At 43.4% G+C, this 20,529-nt stretch overlaps 9 protein-coding genes across 9 annotated transcripts; 5 read left to right on the top strand and 4 right to left on the bottom strand.

Moving 5' to 3' along the window:
* Nucleotides 1-935: 935 nt before the first annotated feature.
* On the top strand, nucleotides 936-2,123 carry ATC70_009817 (uncharacterized protein; the record flags this gene model as incomplete). The annotated part of the gene is made up of 2 exons (XM_064829045.1): nucleotides 936-1,426; nucleotides 1,487-2,123. The coding sequence occupies 2 exons, from the start codon at nucleotides 936-938 to the stop codon at nucleotides 2,121-2,123; spliced, it is 1,128 nt and encodes a 375-aa protein (XP_064686247.1).
* Nucleotides 2,124-2,267: 144 nt separating this feature from the next.
* ATC70_009816 (uncharacterized protein) lies at nucleotides 2,268-3,662 on the bottom strand (the record flags this gene model as incomplete). The annotated part of the gene is made up of 5 exons (XM_064829044.1): nucleotides 2,268-2,663; nucleotides 2,755-3,023; nucleotides 3,084-3,190; nucleotides 3,256-3,421; nucleotides 3,485-3,662. 5 exons carry the CDS (start codon nucleotides 3,660-3,662, stop codon nucleotides 2,268-2,270), a joined length of 1,116 nt encoding a protein of 371 aa, XP_064686246.1.
* Nucleotides 3,663-4,424: 762 nt separating this feature from the next.
* RPA49 (DNA-directed RNA polymerase I subunit rpa49) lies at nucleotides 4,425-5,567 on the top strand (the record flags this gene model as incomplete). Its single annotated transcript, XM_064829043.1, has 1 exon — nucleotides 4,425-5,567. The coding sequence occupies one exon, from the start codon at nucleotides 4,425-4,427 to the stop codon at nucleotides 5,565-5,567; it is 1,143 nt and encodes a 380-aa protein (XP_064686245.1).
* A 203-nt stretch (nucleotides 5,568-5,770) lies between these two features.
* Nucleotides 5,771-9,769, top strand: HMT1 (Nuclear SAM-dependent mono-and asymmetric methyltransferase; the record flags this gene model as incomplete). The annotated part of the gene is made up of 1 exon (XM_064829042.1): nucleotides 5,771-9,769. One exon carries the CDS (start codon nucleotides 5,771-5,773, stop codon nucleotides 9,767-9,769), a length of 3,999 nt encoding a protein of 1,332 aa, XP_064686244.1.
* Nucleotides 9,770-10,880: 1,111 nt separating this feature from the next.
* On the top strand, nucleotides 10,881-13,278 carry ATC70_009813 (Amino acid transporter; the record flags this gene model as incomplete). Its single annotated transcript, XM_064829041.1, has 8 exons — nucleotides 10,881-11,025; nucleotides 11,082-11,109; nucleotides 11,158-11,388; nucleotides 11,445-11,785; nucleotides 11,839-12,154; nucleotides 12,212-12,329; nucleotides 12,389-13,040; nucleotides 13,103-13,278. The coding sequence occupies 8 exons, from the start codon at nucleotides 10,881-10,883 to the stop codon at nucleotides 13,276-13,278; spliced, it is 2,007 nt and encodes a 668-aa protein (XP_064686243.1).
* Nucleotides 13,279-13,521: 243 nt separating this feature from the next.
* ATC70_009812 (uncharacterized protein) lies at nucleotides 13,522-14,937 on the top strand (the record flags this gene model as incomplete). The annotated part of the gene is made up of 6 exons (XM_064829040.1): nucleotides 13,522-13,659; nucleotides 13,717-13,730; nucleotides 13,786-13,811; nucleotides 13,868-13,956; nucleotides 14,007-14,384; nucleotides 14,440-14,937. The coding sequence occupies 6 exons, from the start codon at nucleotides 13,522-13,524 to the stop codon at nucleotides 14,935-14,937; spliced, it is 1,143 nt and encodes a 380-aa protein (XP_064686242.1).
* A 201-nt stretch (nucleotides 14,938-15,138) lies between these two features.
* On the bottom strand, nucleotides 15,139-16,167 carry ATC70_009811 (uncharacterized protein; the record flags this gene model as incomplete). The annotated part of the gene is made up of 1 exon (XM_064829039.1): nucleotides 15,139-16,167. One exon carries the CDS (start codon nucleotides 16,165-16,167, stop codon nucleotides 15,139-15,141), a length of 1,029 nt encoding a protein of 342 aa, XP_064686241.1.
* A 282-nt stretch (nucleotides 16,168-16,449) lies between these two features.
* On the bottom strand, nucleotides 16,450-18,948 carry ATC70_009810 (uncharacterized protein; the record flags this gene model as incomplete). The annotated part of the gene is made up of 15 exons (XM_064829038.1): nucleotides 16,450-17,099; nucleotides 17,152-17,206; nucleotides 17,271-17,342; nucleotides 17,402-17,486; nucleotides 17,537-17,685; nucleotides 17,734-17,756; nucleotides 17,815-17,834; nucleotides 17,891-17,945; nucleotides 18,000-18,078; nucleotides 18,140-18,212; nucleotides 18,284-18,350; nucleotides 18,408-18,447; nucleotides 18,501-18,550; nucleotides 18,613-18,677; nucleotides 18,737-18,948. 15 exons carry the CDS (start codon nucleotides 18,946-18,948, stop codon nucleotides 16,450-16,452), a joined length of 1,695 nt encoding a protein of 564 aa, XP_064686240.1.
* A 193-nt stretch (nucleotides 18,949-19,141) lies between these two features.
* ATC70_009809 (uncharacterized protein) lies at nucleotides 19,142-20,517 on the bottom strand (the record flags this gene model as incomplete). Its single annotated transcript, XM_064829037.1, has 6 exons — nucleotides 19,142-19,402; nucleotides 19,455-19,572; nucleotides 19,631-19,734; nucleotides 19,788-20,287; nucleotides 20,353-20,398; nucleotides 20,464-20,517. The coding sequence occupies 6 exons, from the start codon at nucleotides 20,515-20,517 to the stop codon at nucleotides 19,142-19,144; spliced, it is 1,083 nt and encodes a 360-aa protein (XP_064686239.1).
* Nucleotides 20,518-20,529: the final 12 nt, after the last annotated feature.

The raw sequence follows: 20,529 nt of genomic DNA, 5'->3' as shown, positions 1-20,529 counted from the left end.
TGCACGAATCACCCAAACCCTACTCGATTCCTCACACTGTGAATGCCAGATTGCTCCATTTTCCACCTTCACGCAACTATTGCACGCGTGAAATAATTGGCAGAGAGGCTTGACAAATTCACCTTTCAACATAACGAGCTAAAGAAACGCGTAAATCGATTTTATCATCCTTGTAAGCGTTGTACAGACTTTGTTGAGAAAAAGAGAGCAGAGCTGCGTGAAGTTATCGGTAGCTTTGCTGAGGTACCACTTTCCCTAGATTTGATGGAGCTAGTAGTTCAATCAGATAAATGATGTGCCTTAACTGGTACCAAGGGCGTCTAGTGCTGCCAACCCGCTGATCCATTGTCCGTCTTAGCATTGGATTATATACAGCCATCAAACTTTTACAAAAATAACTCTGATATTATCAACCTTCAGGTTTCTCTTCAATGCTTCCACGACATCGAAACAAAGTACACACTTTATGAGTTTGATAAATGGTTTCATGCACGCAAGGTCTATTAGGGAATTGAGTAAATAATTTCTGAGATAATCATAGATAATTATCACTCTATGTTTACCTAAAGCATTGTTATCAGATCATTTCAAATCAATTACAAAATAAAGACTCGTTCCTTCTTTCAACTGGATTTGTTGTCATTCCACAAAGTGGTACGTTGCAGATTGTATGAATGAGACAAGTTGCATAAATGGTGTTCCTAACTGAAATCATTGTAAAGACCTGGTTCGATTTTAGGGTAACTCACAATGACTCCCTTTCGTGGGCTGATTCAAAAGATCGAGTGTTCCATTTGGACGCGAATTACGACAATGAAAACACTCATTAAAAGTATACAGCACAGTACAAAGGATGAATTTGTTTGGTATATATATATATATATTATATAGTCTATGGTTTCCACGACAGTAACCTACTGTAATCTCTATTTGAAATGCTTAAATCATTAACGAAAGTTCATCGCAAAATCTCTCAAAAGGCACGTCGACTATCTCAAAAGAAGCTTAATCTCAGTATCAAACGTCGCAAGGTGCCAGCACAAGGCTATCAGCCATCAAACAAGCAGGAAATCAGTATTTTTGATATACGCTATCCCATATATTTCAACAATTATTCAACAGAGAGCTTCAATCTAGTGCAGGAGTATGCACAAAGCCCAAGAGTGCGGCATCCTGATGAAGATTGGAAGTTCAATAGAGCAACCAACGAAGCTTGTGAAGAACCAGCAGATGACCCCAACATGCTTGATCTCGGTAGACTCAACATCAATAATCCAATGGAGCAGTACGATAAAAAATACATCCCAACAGCCAGAATCAGCCGCAGACACATGTGTAGAGGATGTGCTACTCATTTCAATTACATCACTTTGACTATATCAAGCCCTGATGAGATTAATCCCACATATTGCATTGGCTGCGAAAGGTATCTATCATATTTATTTCCAAGAATTGAACTGAACTAGTAACCATTTCTGTTATATAGGTTGTTTGGATCCATGTCAAATTTTGAGGTCCATCAACGATTGCACCACTCGACCAATATGATCAAAAACAACCCAGTGTTCGAAACCCACTTTCTCAACGACATTAGCATGCATCCTCACTATGGTTGTGCTCCACCTCATGACAATAGATACACTTTATTCCACCTTCCTTGCTCACCCAATTATTACAAAAGATTTGTCAACAAGTATGGCGATCCAAAATATGTGCTCTGTGATGTTCAGCCAGTCATCCAAGATAGATTGCAGCATTTCTATGGATGCAATGGATGTCGTCAATTCATTGAACACGAGAGATCTCCCATCTACTTTGATACCGTCAGCATCGCAGGCAAATATGACATGGCAACCCATAAAGAAGTACTGGCCTTTTTAAGCTACAACATGACATGTATGGAGACTGGCTTGCAAGGATGTTGGTCTCCTACTGGCAAGGAATTCTTTTCTCTTCAGCTGGAATTGAAGACGCCCGTGTCGGTTGGTGGTCGTGGATTTCTGAACAATTTCAAGGTGTCTCTTGTTGGAATTGACTCGCTTTTGGAGATGTTCGATGCTGAAGATGTGCATAGATGGCTGAAAGCCGTCAAGGAGCATCAGGGCTACTATCCGCCATGTTAGTTTTAGATATTCGAGAAAAGTTTTATAGAGAAAATAAAATGCACAAAAATTCGTTTATTACACATTTTGTTCAATAAATATGGAGAATTGCATTTGGCAGCAGCAAAATAAATAGGAAAGGGTCAAGTGATTTACATGGTAAATTTACTCGGTGGTACGCTTAAAGTGATATACCTTTTCGTCGCCCTTGAAAGGAACGCCCAATTCAAGAAGCTTTTGGAATACGGCAGCAAAATCCTTGAAGAACTTGTCTTCATCCTTGGCATACAAGTCAAAGTATTTCTTGAATTCCTTGTCATTGTACATGGCAATTTCAGCAGGTAACATCATGACATCTGTGTTGTTCTTATCGACCCATTGCCAACCGCCGTTCTTCAAGTCCTTCTTGACCCATTTACGAGTAGAGATGGCCTTGAAATATTCGTTGGAGAAGACAGTAGGAGCTTCTTGCCATGGACCTTCGAATCCACTGCGTTCAGGGTGACAACGGCCCAAGGCATGAGCACCAGCTAAAGCAACGATTTCTTGATCGTTGAAGCCCTATCATCGTACACAAGTTAGCCATGAATGCCAGAGTTAGACAGTGGTTGTGTAACCTTCAAAGGCTTTGTTTACACAAACACACACTTACCATTCTGTAGAAAACGTCGCGAATATGGTCTGCTTTTTTACCAGCATCAGGAAGACGGCCATCAGGAGTACAGCTAGTCTCAAAGGCATCTTCACGGCCAGCTCTCCATGGGATGGTAGGACCGCCCAATTCTTGAACAGCACAGACACCAGCCAAAGTCCAGAGATCACCATAGCTAATTTCGGGATATTTGGCATGAATCTTTTCCATCAAATCACGAGCGATGGCTAAACCATTGTTGGCGGCGTGCTTGGATTCAGGAGCGAAACCTGCAAATGAAAAATTAATCAGTTCCAAAGCAATCAATTGCCACCACCATCATTACGTACGCATAGTAGCACCGTTGCTACCACCAGTCTTGGTGTCCTTATCATAAGTGCCAGAAGCGTGCCATGCAAGACGAACCAAAACAGGACCATAAGATCCATCATCATAGCTAATGTGAATGATAGGAGTGTCAATACTGATGTATATTTTCCCACATACTAAAACCACACTTACTCTGAGTTTTCATCGAGCATCTCGGCAATGTCATTATACACTTGTTGGTAGTCAATGTTCTTTTTCTTTTCAGTCTTGCCAGTAGTGGGAGTAGAAAGTGTCTTGGTCTTGATGGTTTGGGTCGAGTTGTAATAGTAACCAGCACCAGCGCCAAGTGCGGCCAATGCTAATGCGTTTCATGCATGGATAAGCCAAATTGGATCACTCACAGTACAAGGTCTATACTTACTCAAAAAGACGAGGCCACCAGAGCCACCCTTCTTGGGTGCTTCAGTAGAGTAACCACGCATGCCAGCAGCACGAATACCTCCAATGCGACTGGTAGCACCGAGAATAGATCCCGAAGCGACTAATGCACGAGGATTAACACGAGTAGATTTGAGTAGGGTGGAGCGAAGAGGGTTCATTGCAAGTAGAGATGTATAGAAGAGAGAAGAGAAAAAAAAAAGGCGTGAGTACGGTTAAAGCAGCTCTATTTATTGTTACTATTTCTCGTGTGTGTGTTTCTGATCTCCAACCCCAATGTAATCAGCCAATCAATCCATGGATGACTAAACAAATTCAAGCACTTGTACGCAAATGCTTATTGGGGAGCTATGTTTAGTGAAACATGGAGATGGCTTATGAGCTGTTTGATGAGTAAACATGGCGTTTCGCCTCTTACGTTGAAGAAACTGAATGCATCTACAGAAGCGATATTGAACTAAACATTAGCCAATACATTTAATAGCCCTATTGCGATAGTAATTGCAATAACTATAAGCGGTAGGTGAGATTGATTTTGTTGATACGTTATGCTTGACATGGCGAAGCACAATAGCGTTTCTTTTGAATGAGCAATTTCCACCGATTAAATCCATCAAGTTTAAAAAATTCTTTGGCATGTAAAAGATAGCAGTTAAGCTAAGCTATAATGTCTTTCTTGATTCACAATCTCCTTGTTATCATTAGTTTCAGAGCTTCCATTCTCTTCATAAAAGGCATTTGCCAGCCAAAATCGATTGTATCTCCGATCAGCACTTTCATCCTTTATTTGTTAATTTTTGGACTTTTGAGATTCGATTCGACTTATTTTGAGAGATTCGACTTATTTTGAGAGATCTCACTTTTCGAATTTTTTAATAACATCGAATCCCTAACCTCTAGTAAAGAATTTGAAAACAACCCCCATGTCTTCAACTGAACAACACCTTTCCAACATTGCGGCATCCCTCAAGGACATCTATACCTTCATGCAGAAACAGGAAGGTATTAACCAATCCATCGAGGATCGTATCACTTCCACTCTTGACCGCTTCAATGCCACTGATGAACATCTCAGGGCCAACGATGCTCGTCTCAACTCTGTTGAGGCCACTATGGGCCGAATTCTCCAGGCCATCAAAGCAATTTCCCCTCCTGCCTCCAGCACTCCTTCACCTCTTCATGTCATCTCCAAAGGTACCTCTGCTGGATCTACATCCAAGCCTAGTACTCAACCACCCCAATCCACCACTTCCTGGGCTGCCATTGCCAGTAAGCCACCTGCTCCCCTCTCCGATCGTAAGCGCCAAGCCTTACATCGCTTTTTCTCTCCTCCTCCTGATGACTCCATTCAAAATGGTTCTTACACCTTGGTTTATCTCCCTCGTTCTCGTCGCATGAATCGCAGCCAAATCAGATCGAAATTTCGCGCAATTTCGATTGACAACCTCCGAATTCTGGACCTCAACTTCCCCGCTCGCAACACCATTGGAGTTCTCCTTCACGAAGCCTATCTCGACGAGTTCAAGTCGAAACTTTTGGAAATCGACACCCAACCAATCCAGAATTTCGATCCATTGGACCATCATCACGTCGCTGATCCCAAATACCATGATCTCTCTGAGGAACGTCGCCTCCAATTAGCCCATGCTCTCCACCAGGACCGTTGCATCCGAACTCTCTACTTCATCCGTCCTCATCTCGTTCCTGGTGTTGCTAAGTACTTTGTTCGTCAAGGCTGGGTACCTCACACCATGGCTACTGATATCATTAACCAACGCCTCCCTCGTCCCGCCAAGCGCCGACCTGCCCCTCACTTTGCTACTGCCCAGGCCTTGCAAGCCTCCCAATCCGCTGCTCCTCAATCTAGTATCCCTCTTCCCTCCACTGACTCTGACCCTATCTCCCTGGTCCCTCCTGCTGCTCCCACTCTCACTGATTACTTTGGTAACGCGGTGTCCACCCAAGAAATGGACACCACTCCAGACTTTGCCTCCAATGCCTCTGCTGAGGCACTCTCTCATACCGGTTCTACCTCCTCGATTGACACCGATGATCTCTCTCAATGAGTGAGATCTTGGAATCAGCTCTCAATCATCTTCCAGCCTCCCCACCCTCAACGAATCATCCTCCACACCCGATATCCCATCCAGCATCATCACAGAACAAAACTACCAACTTCCATATTTGTAGCCTCAACTGCCGTAGTCTTTCCAAGCCCTCCACTCCTGACCTTAGTCGGTCCTTCTCTCGCCTACTTGCCTCCTCTGGTATGGATATCCTCTGTCTTCAAGAAACCTATTCTTCTGATCCCGCTGTACAAGATCGCTTGGATATGCAACTCCAGGCCAAAACCTCCATATGGACGCACTATTGTGGAGTCGTCAGCCTCAATCCAGCTATCCAGCTTGATGATGCATACGTCTCTAACAATGGTCGTCTAATCATCTGTACTGTCTCTCATGCCAACCACCTTTTCCGTCCCTTCCGTCTCATGAATATTTATGCACCTGCCACTTACCACGCCCGCTATGATTTCTATGCTGATCTCCTTCAACTTCCCTTCTTTCAGTCCTTGTTGCTAAACCTCTCCACCCATTCCTTCAATTTTCCCTCTGAAGCTCCAGATATGATTGTAGGCGACTTCAACTACAATTTCCGTCACTTCCCAGCAACCATCATCCAAGATGGCCTCCAGAATCCCTCTTTCATCAGAAATTTACACCTCAATTACCACCATCCTTCCGACCCCTCTCTCATTGTGCCGGATGCTCTTGAGGACTCCTTCACCTCGCCTCACCTAGACTCCAATGACCCTTCAAATATGCCACCAGCTACAAGGGCCCAATGGCTTTGGCATGCTATGTTGCAACACCATTATCGAGAGTGCTCTCACCGCTTGCAACCCGATCCACCCATACCAACCTTTCACGGCGCCGGATATAGATCCACCATCGATTACATGTATGTGGCCCCCTCTCTCACCAACTTTGTCCACACATCCACTGTCGACTTTATAGCCCCACAATGGACCGATCATGCCATGCTTAGCATCCACCTCCGAATGCGCTTAAACAACCATGGCCGAGGCTTATGGCGGGCCAACCCACGCCTGGCTGATAACTCTTTCTTTGTGAATCAGTTGTATAAACGCCTGGATGACTTTCATCGGGATCTAGCTTCCAATCCCTTCCCAGCTTCTCCTCAAGTGTTATGGGACGACATCAAGTCTCTAACTCGATCCCTAGCCCAAAAGATCGGTCGGAAACAGGCTGAATGGCGGCGTCGGCAGCTCAGACAATTGCAGAGTAAACGTAACCGGATCCTCCGTGCCTACAAGTCCACGGCCATCCTGAATGATCGTCTGCCTACCATTGAGAAAGCGATCAGTGCCTTACAACAGGAAATGGTTGAACACCAAGCCCTAAGATCAGGTCTGCGCTGGCGAGAGAAGGGAGAGACCTCGGCTGGATTTCTCAAGGCTTTGTCTACTCATCGAGAACTTCAGCGTGCCCTGCCTTCTCTCAAGGATCCTTCCACTGGCACATGTTATGTTTCTCAAACTGAGAAGGAACAAGCTGTCCACTCCTTTTACTCTCGACTCTACACACCCACAACAGTAAATCAACGTGATATACAATTTTTCACTAACATGATTCCCGCTTCCCATAGATTATCTGATGACTCTCATGAATCCCTATGCACTCCTTTTACTCTGAATGACATCTTGGATGGTCTTTCCCGGTCCCCCACCCAGAGTAGCCCTGGCATTGACGGCCTTCCCTATCAGATCCTGCGTCTCTTGTTCAAACATCCGTCTACCGCATCCATTGGTATCCGTATCTTCAACGATGCTCTGCTCCATGGTACCTTCCCTGCTTCCTGGTCTCAAACTAGTTTGGTGTTACTCCCAAAGAAAGGTGATCTCTCCTTCTTGAAGAATTGGCGCCCAATCTCCCTGATCAACACAGATGCCAAGACCTTCACTCGCCTCCTCAACTCTCGTCTGATGAGTCACCTTGCTGACAAGATCTCTATCCAGCAAATGGGCTTCATGCCCGACCGGTTCATTGCGGAGCAGGGTCTTATCCTGCAATGCATGCAAACAGTAGCTACCAGAAACAAGTTAACATCCATTGCCCTTCTTCTAGACCAGGAGAAGGCGTATGATCGCATCCACTTCTCTTACCTTCAGGCTATGATGGACGCCTTCAATATCCCTCAAACCCTCATCACCGCCATCATCAATCTCTTTTCTGCCACCCAAATCCAACCTAATGTCAATGGCTTCCTAGTCGCTCCTTTACCACAATTGCGAGGTCTTCGTCAGGGTGATCCCCTCAGTCCTCTTCTCTTTAACATTGCCTTTGATCCCTTTCTCCGGGCCATCCACAATGACTCTCGCATTTCGGGCTTCTCTTTCCCTCCTGATCCCATTTCTGGCTCCCACCCGCCAGTGGTCAAAGTTCTCGCCTATGCGGATGATACTTTAGTAACCCTTAACAATCCATCAGAATTCGCTGCTCTCGAGGATCTACTCGGAAAGTATATGTCTGCTTCTAATGCCTCCCTCAATTACAACAAAACTGAAGCACTCTCCCTATCTGGTAGCAACCATCCTCATTGGGTTCAGTTCCTGGCCTCTAAAGGTATCACTTCATGGCATGATCGTTCCTCTCTAACGGCCCTGAAATACCTTGGTTACCCTATCCATGCCAATCGTCAACAGCGAACTTCATTCGTCTCCGCCCTCATCTCTAACATCAGTCGCTCTTGTCAACTTCATTCCTGTCGGAACCTGACCTACCGCGGTCGTGTCACCGTTGTGAACTCCTTGATACTCTCCAAACTATGGCATGTTCTTCGGTTGGTTACCTTCACCAAGTCTGAATTCAACAAGATACGCCAAATCATCACTTCCTTTATTAACCGAAACTCCAAAATCAGCCGCTTCTCTTTTGACACTCTCATTTTACCTCGATCCCAGGGCGGTCTGAACCTGATCAATCCTGCGAGACAAGCCCAAGCTCTGCAATGGCGATGGATCCATCCACTCCTTCATCCTACACAACCCTCTCCATCATTGATGCCTTCCATTCCAATCCTTCGGTCCACCCTCTCCATGTGTCTCGGTTCCACTCGATTCCCATCCTACCACTGGTCACTCCTTTTCCCTCAATGTCGCCCGTCTGGTCTACCCTCTTTTGGTCCTGTTGCCAACATCATCATTGCCGTAGACTCTATCATTAGAAACTTTTCCTTCTGCTCCGTCCCCATTCCTGTCATCCTCCGCCTCCCTTTCACTTCTCTCCTTCAACATGCGCTACCCCCTTCCCATCCTTTCGCCTCCACCTTTTCCCCACCCTCCGTCATCCTAGCTGACCATCTCACCCTACGTCAGGATCTCTTTGGATCTGATATCTTTGATTACAACTCTACTTCCAACACCATTGTTTTCAAAGAATCTTTTGAGCACCTCCCCCATCCTCACTGCAGTCGCCGTGCCATCAATTTCATATATGATCAATACCTCTTCCTCAATACGTTCACCCTAAACACCATGCTCACAAATATCCCTCGTCCCCTCCCCACTACTGATCAATTATCCACCTCCTCCATACTCACCCTTGACTCTCTCCACTCCCTTCTTCTCTCCATGATCTCCTCACACTTTGATCTAGATTTCCAACAATTCCATCCAGTCCCTGCGACTACCACTGGTTATAAATCCTTACCTTCCTACCATGTTCCTCCCAAACCTCCATCTGTCTTATCCTCTGCCAAATGGAAACGTCTCTGGTCCTTACGTATCCCATTGAATGCACGTAACACCTGGTTCCGCATCCTTCATAATAAAGTCGCCACAAGAGACATTCTTCATGAACGGCAACCTCATATCCACCATCCCTTTTGTAGGATCTGCCACTCATCCACCGAAACATTGGAACACTTCCTCTTTGCCTGTCCCCACAAACGATCCTTTTGGTCTTCCGCCCTCTCCATTTACATGCCCCCTCTCATCTCCCAAAACAGTTACCAAAACTTCCAGAAATTCCTTCTTTTCGAACACAACCCTTCTCGTCAAGATCATTCAATCTATCCGAATCTCTCTGCTTACCAGGTTTTCGCCTGCATGCTACAAACTATATGGTATCACCACTACCAGTTTACATTCCAGGACAAACCTTTCCTACCATCAATTTTACTCTCATCACTTCGTAGCTCATTAGATACCTTACATTTCCAAGAAACCTTAGATCAGTCTCCATAATTAGTCCCCCCAATATATATCCAGTCTTTTTTCCTCTCCCATCTAATAGGCGTACGTAAAAGGACTTTAAATAAAGCAATACAATTGCCCTACAAAAAAAAAAATTTTGAGAGATTCGACTATATAAAATGTAATGGTCACCCCCTACTTCCTTAAGCTTTCTAATAGTACTTTTCAAGGCGCATCCAATGGTACTAACTATAATACATATTATAAAAAAGATTATGGAGCAATGTACGGAAATACGAAATGAGGTTTTCGGCAAAAATGTTGAGATTTTATATACAAAAGTCTCACAGACAAAGTTTCAGGAGTTGCATTGGATCGAGAGCAACATTTTGGTTCAATATATACCATAGTAAAAGTCTTCATTTTCAAGGTGAAAGGCGCGATCGTTTGATTTTTGGTGAAAATCATGAGGTATCGCTCATGCTTTTTTGGTCGATTTTGGTCGATTTTCAACGATCCCAAAAAAGGTGAGCAAAGGTATCAGAAAGTAACTGCTAGATGAGAGCAATTGTTTGGTGCTACTCTGACGGCGTAAAACGGCTTCTAACTCGAGAAAATACGGTTCGAATGCATGCAAATCTAGCTGTGATTTACATATATTTGGGTAGTATGAGGCAGTGTCAGTATGCTGTATGCCTGTATACGAATTGATCACAATGATACAGATGCAGAGCATCCTAGAATAGCCAGATCCACAACTACATGCAGATTGTTTATGAAAAAAATTGTCTTTTAAAAATGGAGATATAGACTGCCAGATGTTAGCGTGCTGCTCCCCCTTCTAAAGTAGTATATAGATCTGCTCAAGTCTCACTTTCCTTCATATATATATAGCAGGATTGTATTCCATCGGATCAAATAAAGGCCACAAATGTCAGTGGACTGCGACAGGTTTTATTAAGTATCTATGGTCGCTTTATCTTGTCTCCATGTCGCAACTGTAACATGGAGAACGAGGTATCAAACTAATAGGCACCATAAGCCACTTCTGCACATTGCATTGATTTCATTTTCAACGTCAGTTTATAAAACGTGTATTTATGCGCGTTCGCCTAATGCTGCGTCGTTACTACCTTTCTTTTTTAGCTCGAAATACATTATCATGGAGAAGTTTGTTGCTCACCAAATACAACTAGTAGAAACAGAAAGAAAGATTGATGTCGAGGATACTCAAAAGTTGCTGTCAGCATACGCACCCATTCAATTACAACGTCGAGGAGTAGCTCTTGTTGGTCTCAAAGTGACAGGTAGATACAACAAGATACACACACGGACGCATCATACTAACCAGTCGCAACAATAGGCATGCGAACTGGCTTGGGAGGCAAAAGGTAGAGCATTGGCCGCATCCAGTCTATCGTGTTCTAACAAAAGCATAGTTTGATCGACTTGGAGCTGGCTAATCCAAGCATTTTACCGCCTATTTTTCCAGCTCACAAGATCACCACAGGCGATATTGTTGGTTTGGATGAATACAAAAAGGACAAGCCCTCCCGGCAAGTTGGAAAATGGTCTGGTGTTGTTCTGAGAGTGGCAGATGCCAGAATTACAGTAGCACTTCAAGAGATGGAGGAAGAATTGCCTACAGAAATTCAGGAACGGTGTCAAATGTGAGTTCGAGAGTATGTGATGGTACATTATGAAAACTAAGACGGGGAGATAATAGTGTCAAGCTTGCCAACAGTATCACGTATGAAAGAATGTTGAAAGGATTGGAGAGACTGCAAAAGAAATGTGAACAGGGTGGATCTAGTCTGATCAATGTTTTGCTTGGTCAATCAGACCTTTCCAGAGCATCGATACCTACAGATATCAGTTTCTTTGATGAGACACTGAATGATTCACAAAAAGAGGCAGTTCGATTCGCTTTGGGGTCTCCTGAAGTAGCGTTGATCCATGGTCCACCTGGTACAGGAAAAACCTACACTTTGGTGGAGATTATTCGCCAATTGTCAGTCAATCAAAACAAGCGCGTGCTTGTATGTGGTCCCTCAAATATATCTGTTGGTAAGCCAATGCAAAGTGCCCTGAGAAAATCTTACTCAATGGACCCATAATAGACAACCTAGTGGAGAGACTGGCTCAGAATCGACTCAATATAGTGCGAGTAGGCCATCCAGCAAGAGTATTGCCTTCTGTCGTCGATCACACATTGGACATTATTACTCGCACCTGCGATTCAGGTCAAATTGTATCCGATGTTCGAAAGGAAATGGACGAAACACTCGCTAAAATCAACAAGACAAAGAGTCGAGCAGAGAGACGATCCATGTATGGGCTTGTCAAGGATCTTCGAAAGGATTATCGAATCAGAGAGAAAAAGGTGGTAGACGAGGTATTGACCAGTGCGCAAGTGACCATCTCTACGTTGAATGGGTAAGTTTGGTTGAAGTCGGAAGATAGCCCATCATCTAACAGTGATATCTATCACAGTGCTGCGAGCAAGAATATGTGGAACCGAGAATTTGATGTAGTGATTATTGATGAAGCAACACAAGCATTGGAAGCGGAATGTTGGATTGCCTTACTGAAAGCAAAGAAGGCTATTTTGGTAACGTAGTTGCTGTTTGTTTGTGAGATACTCGCTCTAATACCATGAGGATCTTATAGGCAGGCGATCATCTACAACTGCCTCCAACCATCAAGACACCCATCAAGATGAATCAGACGAAGAAAGCCAATAAAGGAGGCCTGTCTACAGAGACTGATCTATCCACAACACTGTTTGATCGGCTTCTCAGCATGTATGGTGACAAAGTCAAACGTATGCTTATGGTGCAGTACCGTATGCATCAAAAAATCATGGAATTCAGCTCAAAAGAGCTCTACGACAACAAGCTCGTCGCTGACAAGAGTGTGGCCAGCCATTTACTGGTAGATTTACCCAGTGTTGAAGCATCTGAGAATACAGATATGCCTTTAGTGATGATCGATACCAGTGATACAGGCTTAGGACATGAAATCACAGACGATGCTCAGGAAGAGCAGAGTAAAGCAAACGAGCTGGAAGTGGAATTGGCTTTGATGCATATCCGTGCTTTGATAGACGATGGATTGGAGGAGGAGCAAATTGGTGTGATTACACCTTACGCAGCCCAAGTGTCAAAGTTGAAACGAGATATCCGTGAGCATTGGCCTGGCATTGAAATTGGTACAGTAGATGGGTTCCAAGGAAGAGAGAAGGAAGCCATCTTACTGTCTTTGGTGCGATCCAACGATAGGGGAGAAGTGGGGTTCTTGGCTGAAAAGAGACGATTGAATGGTTAGTGTAGCCAAAGTATAATGGCATAATGGAAATCCTGACTTTTTTTTTTCTTGATTCAGTGGCCATGACGAGAGCCAAGAGACATTTATGCGTGATTTGTGATTCAGAGACCTTGTTGGGAACCAAGGGCGGTGCAAAGCCTGCCGCTCGGTTTGATGGCGGATTCCTCAAGCGATGGATAGAGTATTTAAGCGAGGAATCTGACTTGAGATTTAGTGAATTTGTCACAATGTAATCAATAAAGACACCATCTGTCTTTGACTGATTCAAGTTGAATGATCCCATCTGTTAAATGCATGTTGATCTAGGGCGAAGACAACAATGATGGGGTTTGGGTTTATCACTAGGAATCACGTGGCTAATGGAGTTTACTTATTTGAGTGTTTGGCAATAACAATTACGAGCTGAATATAGTACGAAAAGATTCGAATCATTTCTTTCCGTTTCTTTTTTTTTTTTCATATCTTTCTAAACAACCATGCCAGCCTCATTAGACTATTACCAAGTCTTACAAATCGAGAAAGATGCCTCTGATCAACAGATCAAGAAGGCATATCGTAAGCTTGCTCTCAAGTTCCATCCGGATAAAAATTCTTCTGCCGACGCTGTAGAAAAGGTAACATTTGCATGATTCTATGAGATGAAACAGTTCACTCAACCTATCCATTGCCAGTTTAAAGATATAAGGTAGAGTCTCACATGATGACAGATAGAACAGCATGAGATATTGACGCTTATATAGTGAAGCGTACGAGATTTTATCTGACCGTAAGTAGTGTAGAGTGAATCTAGCTAGAGAGTATGTGCTCAATTTCAGTCTATAGCTGAAAAAAGAAGAGTGTATGATAACCGCGGCAGTAGTTCAATGCATGATGATGACTACGACTATCACAATCCGTTCGCTGGTTTTGCAGTAAGTAGCTACAGATAACCTGCTATACGTTATTATTTACCCGCAGCTAGTTCCATAATCCTGAAGAGATATTCGCAGAGTTTTTCAATCACATGAGCGCTTTTGGACAAGGAGGCGACATATTCTCTTCCTTCATGATGCCTCCAATGCATCAAGCTCCACCTCCACCCTCGCCTTTTGGCGGCTTCAATCGCCCATTCATGATGGGCGGATTTAGCGATATGAGGGGATTCTTTGATCATGATTTCATGTCGCCGTTGATGGGGTCATCCTCATTCCAGCAGCAATCTTTTATCGGATCAAGTCAGAGCAACAGTAGAGGATTAAGCAGCGGTGGTGGTGGATATTCGAAATCGGTTTCTACAACGACTCGCAATGTCAATGGCGTTATGGAAACTGTCAAAATTACAAAGATTACAGACAGCAATGTGAGTTTTTCAGCTTGCTCAAATGCAGTTGCATACTGACACTACCTGCACTTAGGGGACGCAAGTCATTGAAGAATATGGAAATGGACTGACAAAGATCAATGGTGTAGAGCAGCCAACACAGCACCAGATTGAAGCCAAAACGAGTCCACCCAGCCATCACAGTCGATCAGTAGAAAAGATCCAGATCGTCAGCGACAGTGAGGGAGAGGAGGATGAACAAGAGCAGGACGAACTGGATCAGTATGACGAGCATCGAGATTACTTTTACCGTCAAGAGCAAATTCGCCAGCAGCAGCTCAAATTACAACAGGAACAGCAGAGATTATGGGAAGAACAGAGACGACACGATGAATACATGCGTCAACAGAGAGAACGAATGCACCAGCAGCAAATGATGCTCCATCAGCAGCAAATGATGCAGCACATGCACTCTCCACTTCACTTTCAACAGCATCAACAACAAATTCAACAGCCATATAACAGACGCCAACAGGACGATTTATTTGGCGGTGTCTATGGTCATTATCCGCAATACAATCATTTTCTATAAGGACAGTAATTCTCTATCAAACACCTTGACTAGTTTTTCATCAGTTACTGCCTGTCCATCTGTAAAGAAAGGCTCAATAGCCACTCTGGTTGTTGCTTCAAACAGCTCTTGAATAATGTGTTGTAATTTACCACCAGTTTGCTTGAAATCAGGAAACTACACAAAAAAAATTTGCATTTAATAAAATAAAACCATTTACAATTAGTACCTACTTACAGCATTGGCCTCTAAGAAGTAGACATTCAGATCCTCATCCATCATGAAATCAACGCCAAATAGCTCAAATGCGTTGGGCATGGCTTGGAAAGTTGTCATTTCGCTAGTGCAAGCATCGAATACATCAGCTAAAATGCTCTTCATCTGATCAAACATCTTGTTGAGGTCCTTTTCATCCAAGCCGAGCTCCCAAAAGAGTTTAACGGACGCTTGTTCATCGTATCCCTCCTCATCTGCTTGCAGACATGTGTTGGTCAAGTGGATCAAATTGTCGTCTAAACAAGTGGTATCGTAATCTTTCATAGCAAACAAGGCCAGCATGTCCCTGTACAGGTACACTTGAATGTTTGATTTGGCCAGCACATAGGCACGCACATGGAATTTGCGCTTATTCACCAGCAGAGGCTTGTGGATATAACGTTGAATCACCCATTCACGCACTTGAGTCAAGTCCTCTTGATCGCTATCGTACGCATCATCATCCTCGTCCTCACTGTCGCTGTCTTCCACTTCAAACATGGCGCGCAATTCATCCAGCGAATTAAACACCTTGATACCAGCTGCTTTGTTGGCCATACTAGGCTTGATGATAAACATGTGCCCTTCTTGCAAGTCTCTTTCCACTTCAAACACATCGTTCATGGCTTCCTCAAAGTAATCCACATGATCCAGTTCAAACAGCCAGGTCTCTGGGATGGCCTTTTTGAGAATGCTGTTGGGATGTTTGGATAAATACTTGGTCATGTTGTAGGCCATTTGTGATTTACGGATAAGCCCTTTACGAATACAGTAGGCGTTGGCAAGCGAGTCTTTGTCGTGCATGGACAGGTGGTGCCAGTTGATTAGCTCGTATTCCAGCCACTGTAATTGAACATCTGCAATGTCTGTGTCGGCATGATCTGGCACAATGTCTTGGTTGATGATCCACTTTAATTTGGTCGAGTTTTCAAGTGCTTTGACAACAGCTTGGTGGGTGTATGGCTCGTCGAGATGAACGTGTGCTTTCAAGGACATGCTGTCAATGATGTGTCTATGTGGAGAAGAAACGAAATCCTTTTTTTTTTTTTCTACTTGAATTGTTTGATTTTGACATTTGAAAAAGACGAGAGTCACGTAGTGATGGGGGGCTTTTGGGGTCAAGTGTCAGTGCACCTTGGTAACGTTGGCAGGGAAGTGTGGTTTATGATAGCATTGTATAGATTTTGATTTATTCACAATGTTACAATAAACTTTCAAAGAGATGACAAGTATGTGCAGTATATACGTTAAATAAAGGCAAGTAAATGACTAGACATGTTACTCGTTGCTCTTGGCCTGTTTACCGTCAACACTGCGTCTTGATCTGCGAGTAGTCGCTTTGACCTCTGGTGGTGCTTTGACAGGTAAATCAATAGCAGTAGGCTCTTTCTTTGCGCTCTTCTTGGCCTTACCATTTACAGCAGGCTTCTTTCTCTTTGCCATCTTTTCAGGCATGGCAGTATCCATGCGCACATCATCATCTGCTTGGGCAGATTCGTTTTCCTTTTCCTCCATGGCCAATTCAATGGCCTCTACTTCTTTTTCAATTTCCTTTCTCTTTGCTAATGCAGCGGCTGTTGCTCTTTTGGTGGTTTGACGCACTTGAGTTACCTCTTCCTCCAGATTGAACTCTTCTTGATCACCAGAAACCATGTCCGCCTTTCGCTTCTTGGCAGAGGATGTTGCTTTCTTGGTAGTAATGGCTTTGCGTGTTCTTTTTGGCTTGACATCTTCGCTGTAATCATCGTCGCCATTTTCGTCTTTCAATTCATCCTTTAATGCATCTTCTGCTGCCTTTTTCTTTCGAGCAGCCTTGGTACTCTTTCGACCACCGGTTTGCTTTGTTTCAACGCCAGTTTGTGGTATCCAGACATCATCATCTACAGTCTCTAATTCGAATAATCTGTACAAGTGGAATACAGCTTGCTCTTTGGTGAGAGTATGAGTAAATGTGTATTAGATGGGGCTTACCCCACATACCTTTATCTTTTGCCTCAATCATCAAATCAACATCATCAGTGGTAGGTGGCAAGTTCTAAGCACACATGCATACCATACAGTGAGTAGAGCAGGGCTATGCCTCATTATATAGACCTTACCTGTACTCGATCACTGTGTGCTCTTCTCTCCATTTGGGTTACTGCGCCGTTTCTTGATTCTGAATAATGTTGCTTGAAGTATATAATGTATGAGAAATGGCTCATCATGTGCATGCAGCTCATCTAGTTACCTTGGGTTTGATGCCTTTGTCTGTCCAAGTTTTGTTGATGGCAGGTAATAAGGATATCAGATCTGTCACATTTCCAGGGTTGATGCTACGTGGAATGTTAGCTAAAGCCGCTTTGAGTTTCTCCTCTAAACATACTGATGGTGATGCCAGTCAAGTACCAATGGAACTTGAAGCTTTTGACATATTGGTAAAAGATCAGAGACTGAGTAGCCTAATTCGTCATTTTCCAAAACCAATCTTCGCTTGACAGTGTCTGGTAACTTTTGATATTCCTGTTCAAATCTCTTGTGTGATGTGAGCATCTGCTCATTTCCTCTTTACAATAGACTTACAGCCAAAGCAGCCTCTCTATCGCCTATAAAAAAGACTTGTTAAATCTCTGTGCCACCCAACATGCCTATACACTCTCTTACCATAAACACCTCCCATATGTCTATAAAATACAAAGCATTAGACACGAGTAAGAGGCAATCCATTGTATCCACTCACATAATCATCACGGAATCCTGATCCATACCCATCAAATCCAACATGTGTGCATGATCTACATGATGATAGCACTCAATACATTGCGGTTATATTTTCAAATGGCACTTACAATAAAGTTCGCGTGTTGTATTTGCAACTACTTTTGGATTAAGTGAGACTAACTGGTTGTATTGGCCGGGATGCATTGTCTATTTGTATATAAACGAATCAACATGCTGTAATTTGACATTGCACTACCACGCTGTTTACCAAGCGATGTTTGTATTTGTTGGCCAAATCCCCTGCTTCTTTCAGCTGTTTTTCTGCAAAATCGATTTCGTAGCTGTAACATTATGTCATTATTATACATTATCTACACATTTCGTTTTTTTTTTGTGCTGTTTTTTTTTTTACCCTATTTTTTCATGACTTGCAAAGGGAAACATATCACTTGAAAGACGCATGAATCGAATATTGTGATCTGCGTCATGTCTTTGTATTAGCATCGTTGTCATCATGTAACAGTTAAGCTACCTGCCTTCATTCCATTGAATCATGGTCTTCATATCCGTAACATTCTAATGCAAATGTGCATAAGGAGCCGGTAATGATAGCTCTCATTCGTACTTACCTGTAGTGCGATCTCTTTGACAACGTCAATCCCTTTTTCGGCCACAGTAGCTACTCATAAAAGAGATTGGTTAATTCCAGTCCATAGCATACTCGCCACAACAGATACAAACCTAACCGACATGTTCTTGCACTGAAAATAGATGGCTTTTGTTTACGTAATATGGTATTCATGCAACTACATACAATTTAAAGGTTACATTGTGCACATTCAGCAATGTTCCCTCCAACACATACGCATAACCGAGTCTTCCTTTGAAGGCGCGAGGGTTGTCATGAACGTATCTTGGCGTCTCAATTACTGCGGCTGTCTCTGTCAGATTTTCCTCTTCTAATTTGACTGTAACCTTCTCTTCTTTTCTGGCCTCCTCGTTCTTTGGCTCTACAATGGTAGTGGCAGCTACAGTGGATTCCAATTTGACAGCAGTGGCGGCAACTTTTTTCCCCATATTTCTGATGCAATGTTTGAATAGATTTTTGGTACAAAACGATAGCATAAACAAGAGAAAAAAAGAAAGGGAAATATATATATATATTTTTTTTTCACTTTTTATTGTACATGACATCTTGCTCTAGCAGGATCGAAATCAGTCATCGATCTCGATTTGTAGGGCGTTGTTTGCGGGGCGCTTAAACTCTCCGCTAAAACGAAGGTTCATCAGGCTTGTCCTTTTTACGATTGTATTCCAAGGCATGTTGTAAGATATCATCGGCACTAGTGATGGTTCTGATCTTGTCCAATGGGTACTCCTTCTTCAATAGATTAGCCAGCACTTTACCAGGCCCAAAGCAGAGAAAATCGTCAATGTCTTGTCCCTTGCAGTAATTGATACTACGCTCCCATTCCACTGTAGCCACAACTTGCTCCACCAATCTCTTTGGGATCTCCTCTGCATTGACATACTGTCAACCTATGTTAGAGGCCGCCATTTACTTGCGGAAAAAGTGCACTTACTGGTTTGGCAGTGACATTGGAGACAACTTCTACACATGGCATCTTAATTTCAACCTTTTTCAGAGCATCCTCCATAACGTCAGCAGCTTCTTGCATCAATTCACAGTGAAAAGGAGCACTACACAATCGACATGAGTCAATCCAGATCGCCCAGTCAGACAGGACGTCAGTTTTACCTCACAGGCAAATCAACGGCACGAGCAGCAAATCTACGTTCCTGCAAAATACGAGATGCTTGATCTACACCTTGACTTGTACCACTGATGACCACTTGAAATGACTATTCTGACATGTTCAGTGAGATGGTCATCCAAAGACCTATCTGATACTCACACTATTGATGTTTGCTACAGCGACTAGTTCGCCATTTGGCAAATTAGCTTTGATCTCCTCCATAGCCTTCTCCAAATCCGCCAATCTATCCTTTCTAACTACCAAAGCAGACATGGCAGTCTTGCCCTGCTTGTCTGCAACTGCACGAGTCATTGCCTCACCACGCAAACGCACTAGACGCACAGCATCTGTCAAAGACATGGCCTTGGTAGCTACCAATGCTGTGTATTCTCCCAGCGAATGACCCAACGCATGATTACATGCTTTAGAAATGTCAAATCCAAATTCAGTTTCCAACACTCGTAGCATGGCGATGGATGTTGTGAGGATGGCTGGTTGTGCGTTCTCGGTCAGTTTCAATTTATCCTGTTGCCCTTCAAATATAAGCGCACGAAGTCCATTCTTGAGTGCTTCATCTGCTTCGTCAAAAACAAGTTTGGCACTTCTTGGGTACAAGTTGTAGAGATCCTTCCCCATGCCTACATATTGGGATCCCTGGCCTGTAGATGCATGTATGTGTGTCAACAGGTGGATAATCCTTTCTTCCACATGGTTTCCATCTTACCTGGAAATAAAATAGCACGATGCGAGCGTTCAATGCCTGCTGTACTCTGCATCAATGTATGTAGACATGATTAGCTGCATTGACATATAGTGTTGCTCGGTTATTATGTACCATCCAATTACGACGACCGAGGACTTTGGTGGTTGCATTCTTCAAACGATTCATGATGACAAGAAG

Source organism: Mucor velutinosus (assembly GCF_035048745.1).
Source record: "Mucor velutinosus strain NIH1002 chromosome Unknown tig00001563, whole genome shotgun sequence".
In the NCBI taxonomy this organism is placed as follows: domain Eukaryota; kingdom Fungi; phylum Mucoromycota; class Mucoromycetes; order Mucorales; family Mucoraceae; genus Mucor; species Mucor velutinosus.
The sequence above is the reverse complement of the archived record's forward strand: the minus strand, read 5'-3'. Positions and strand labels throughout refer to the sequence as shown.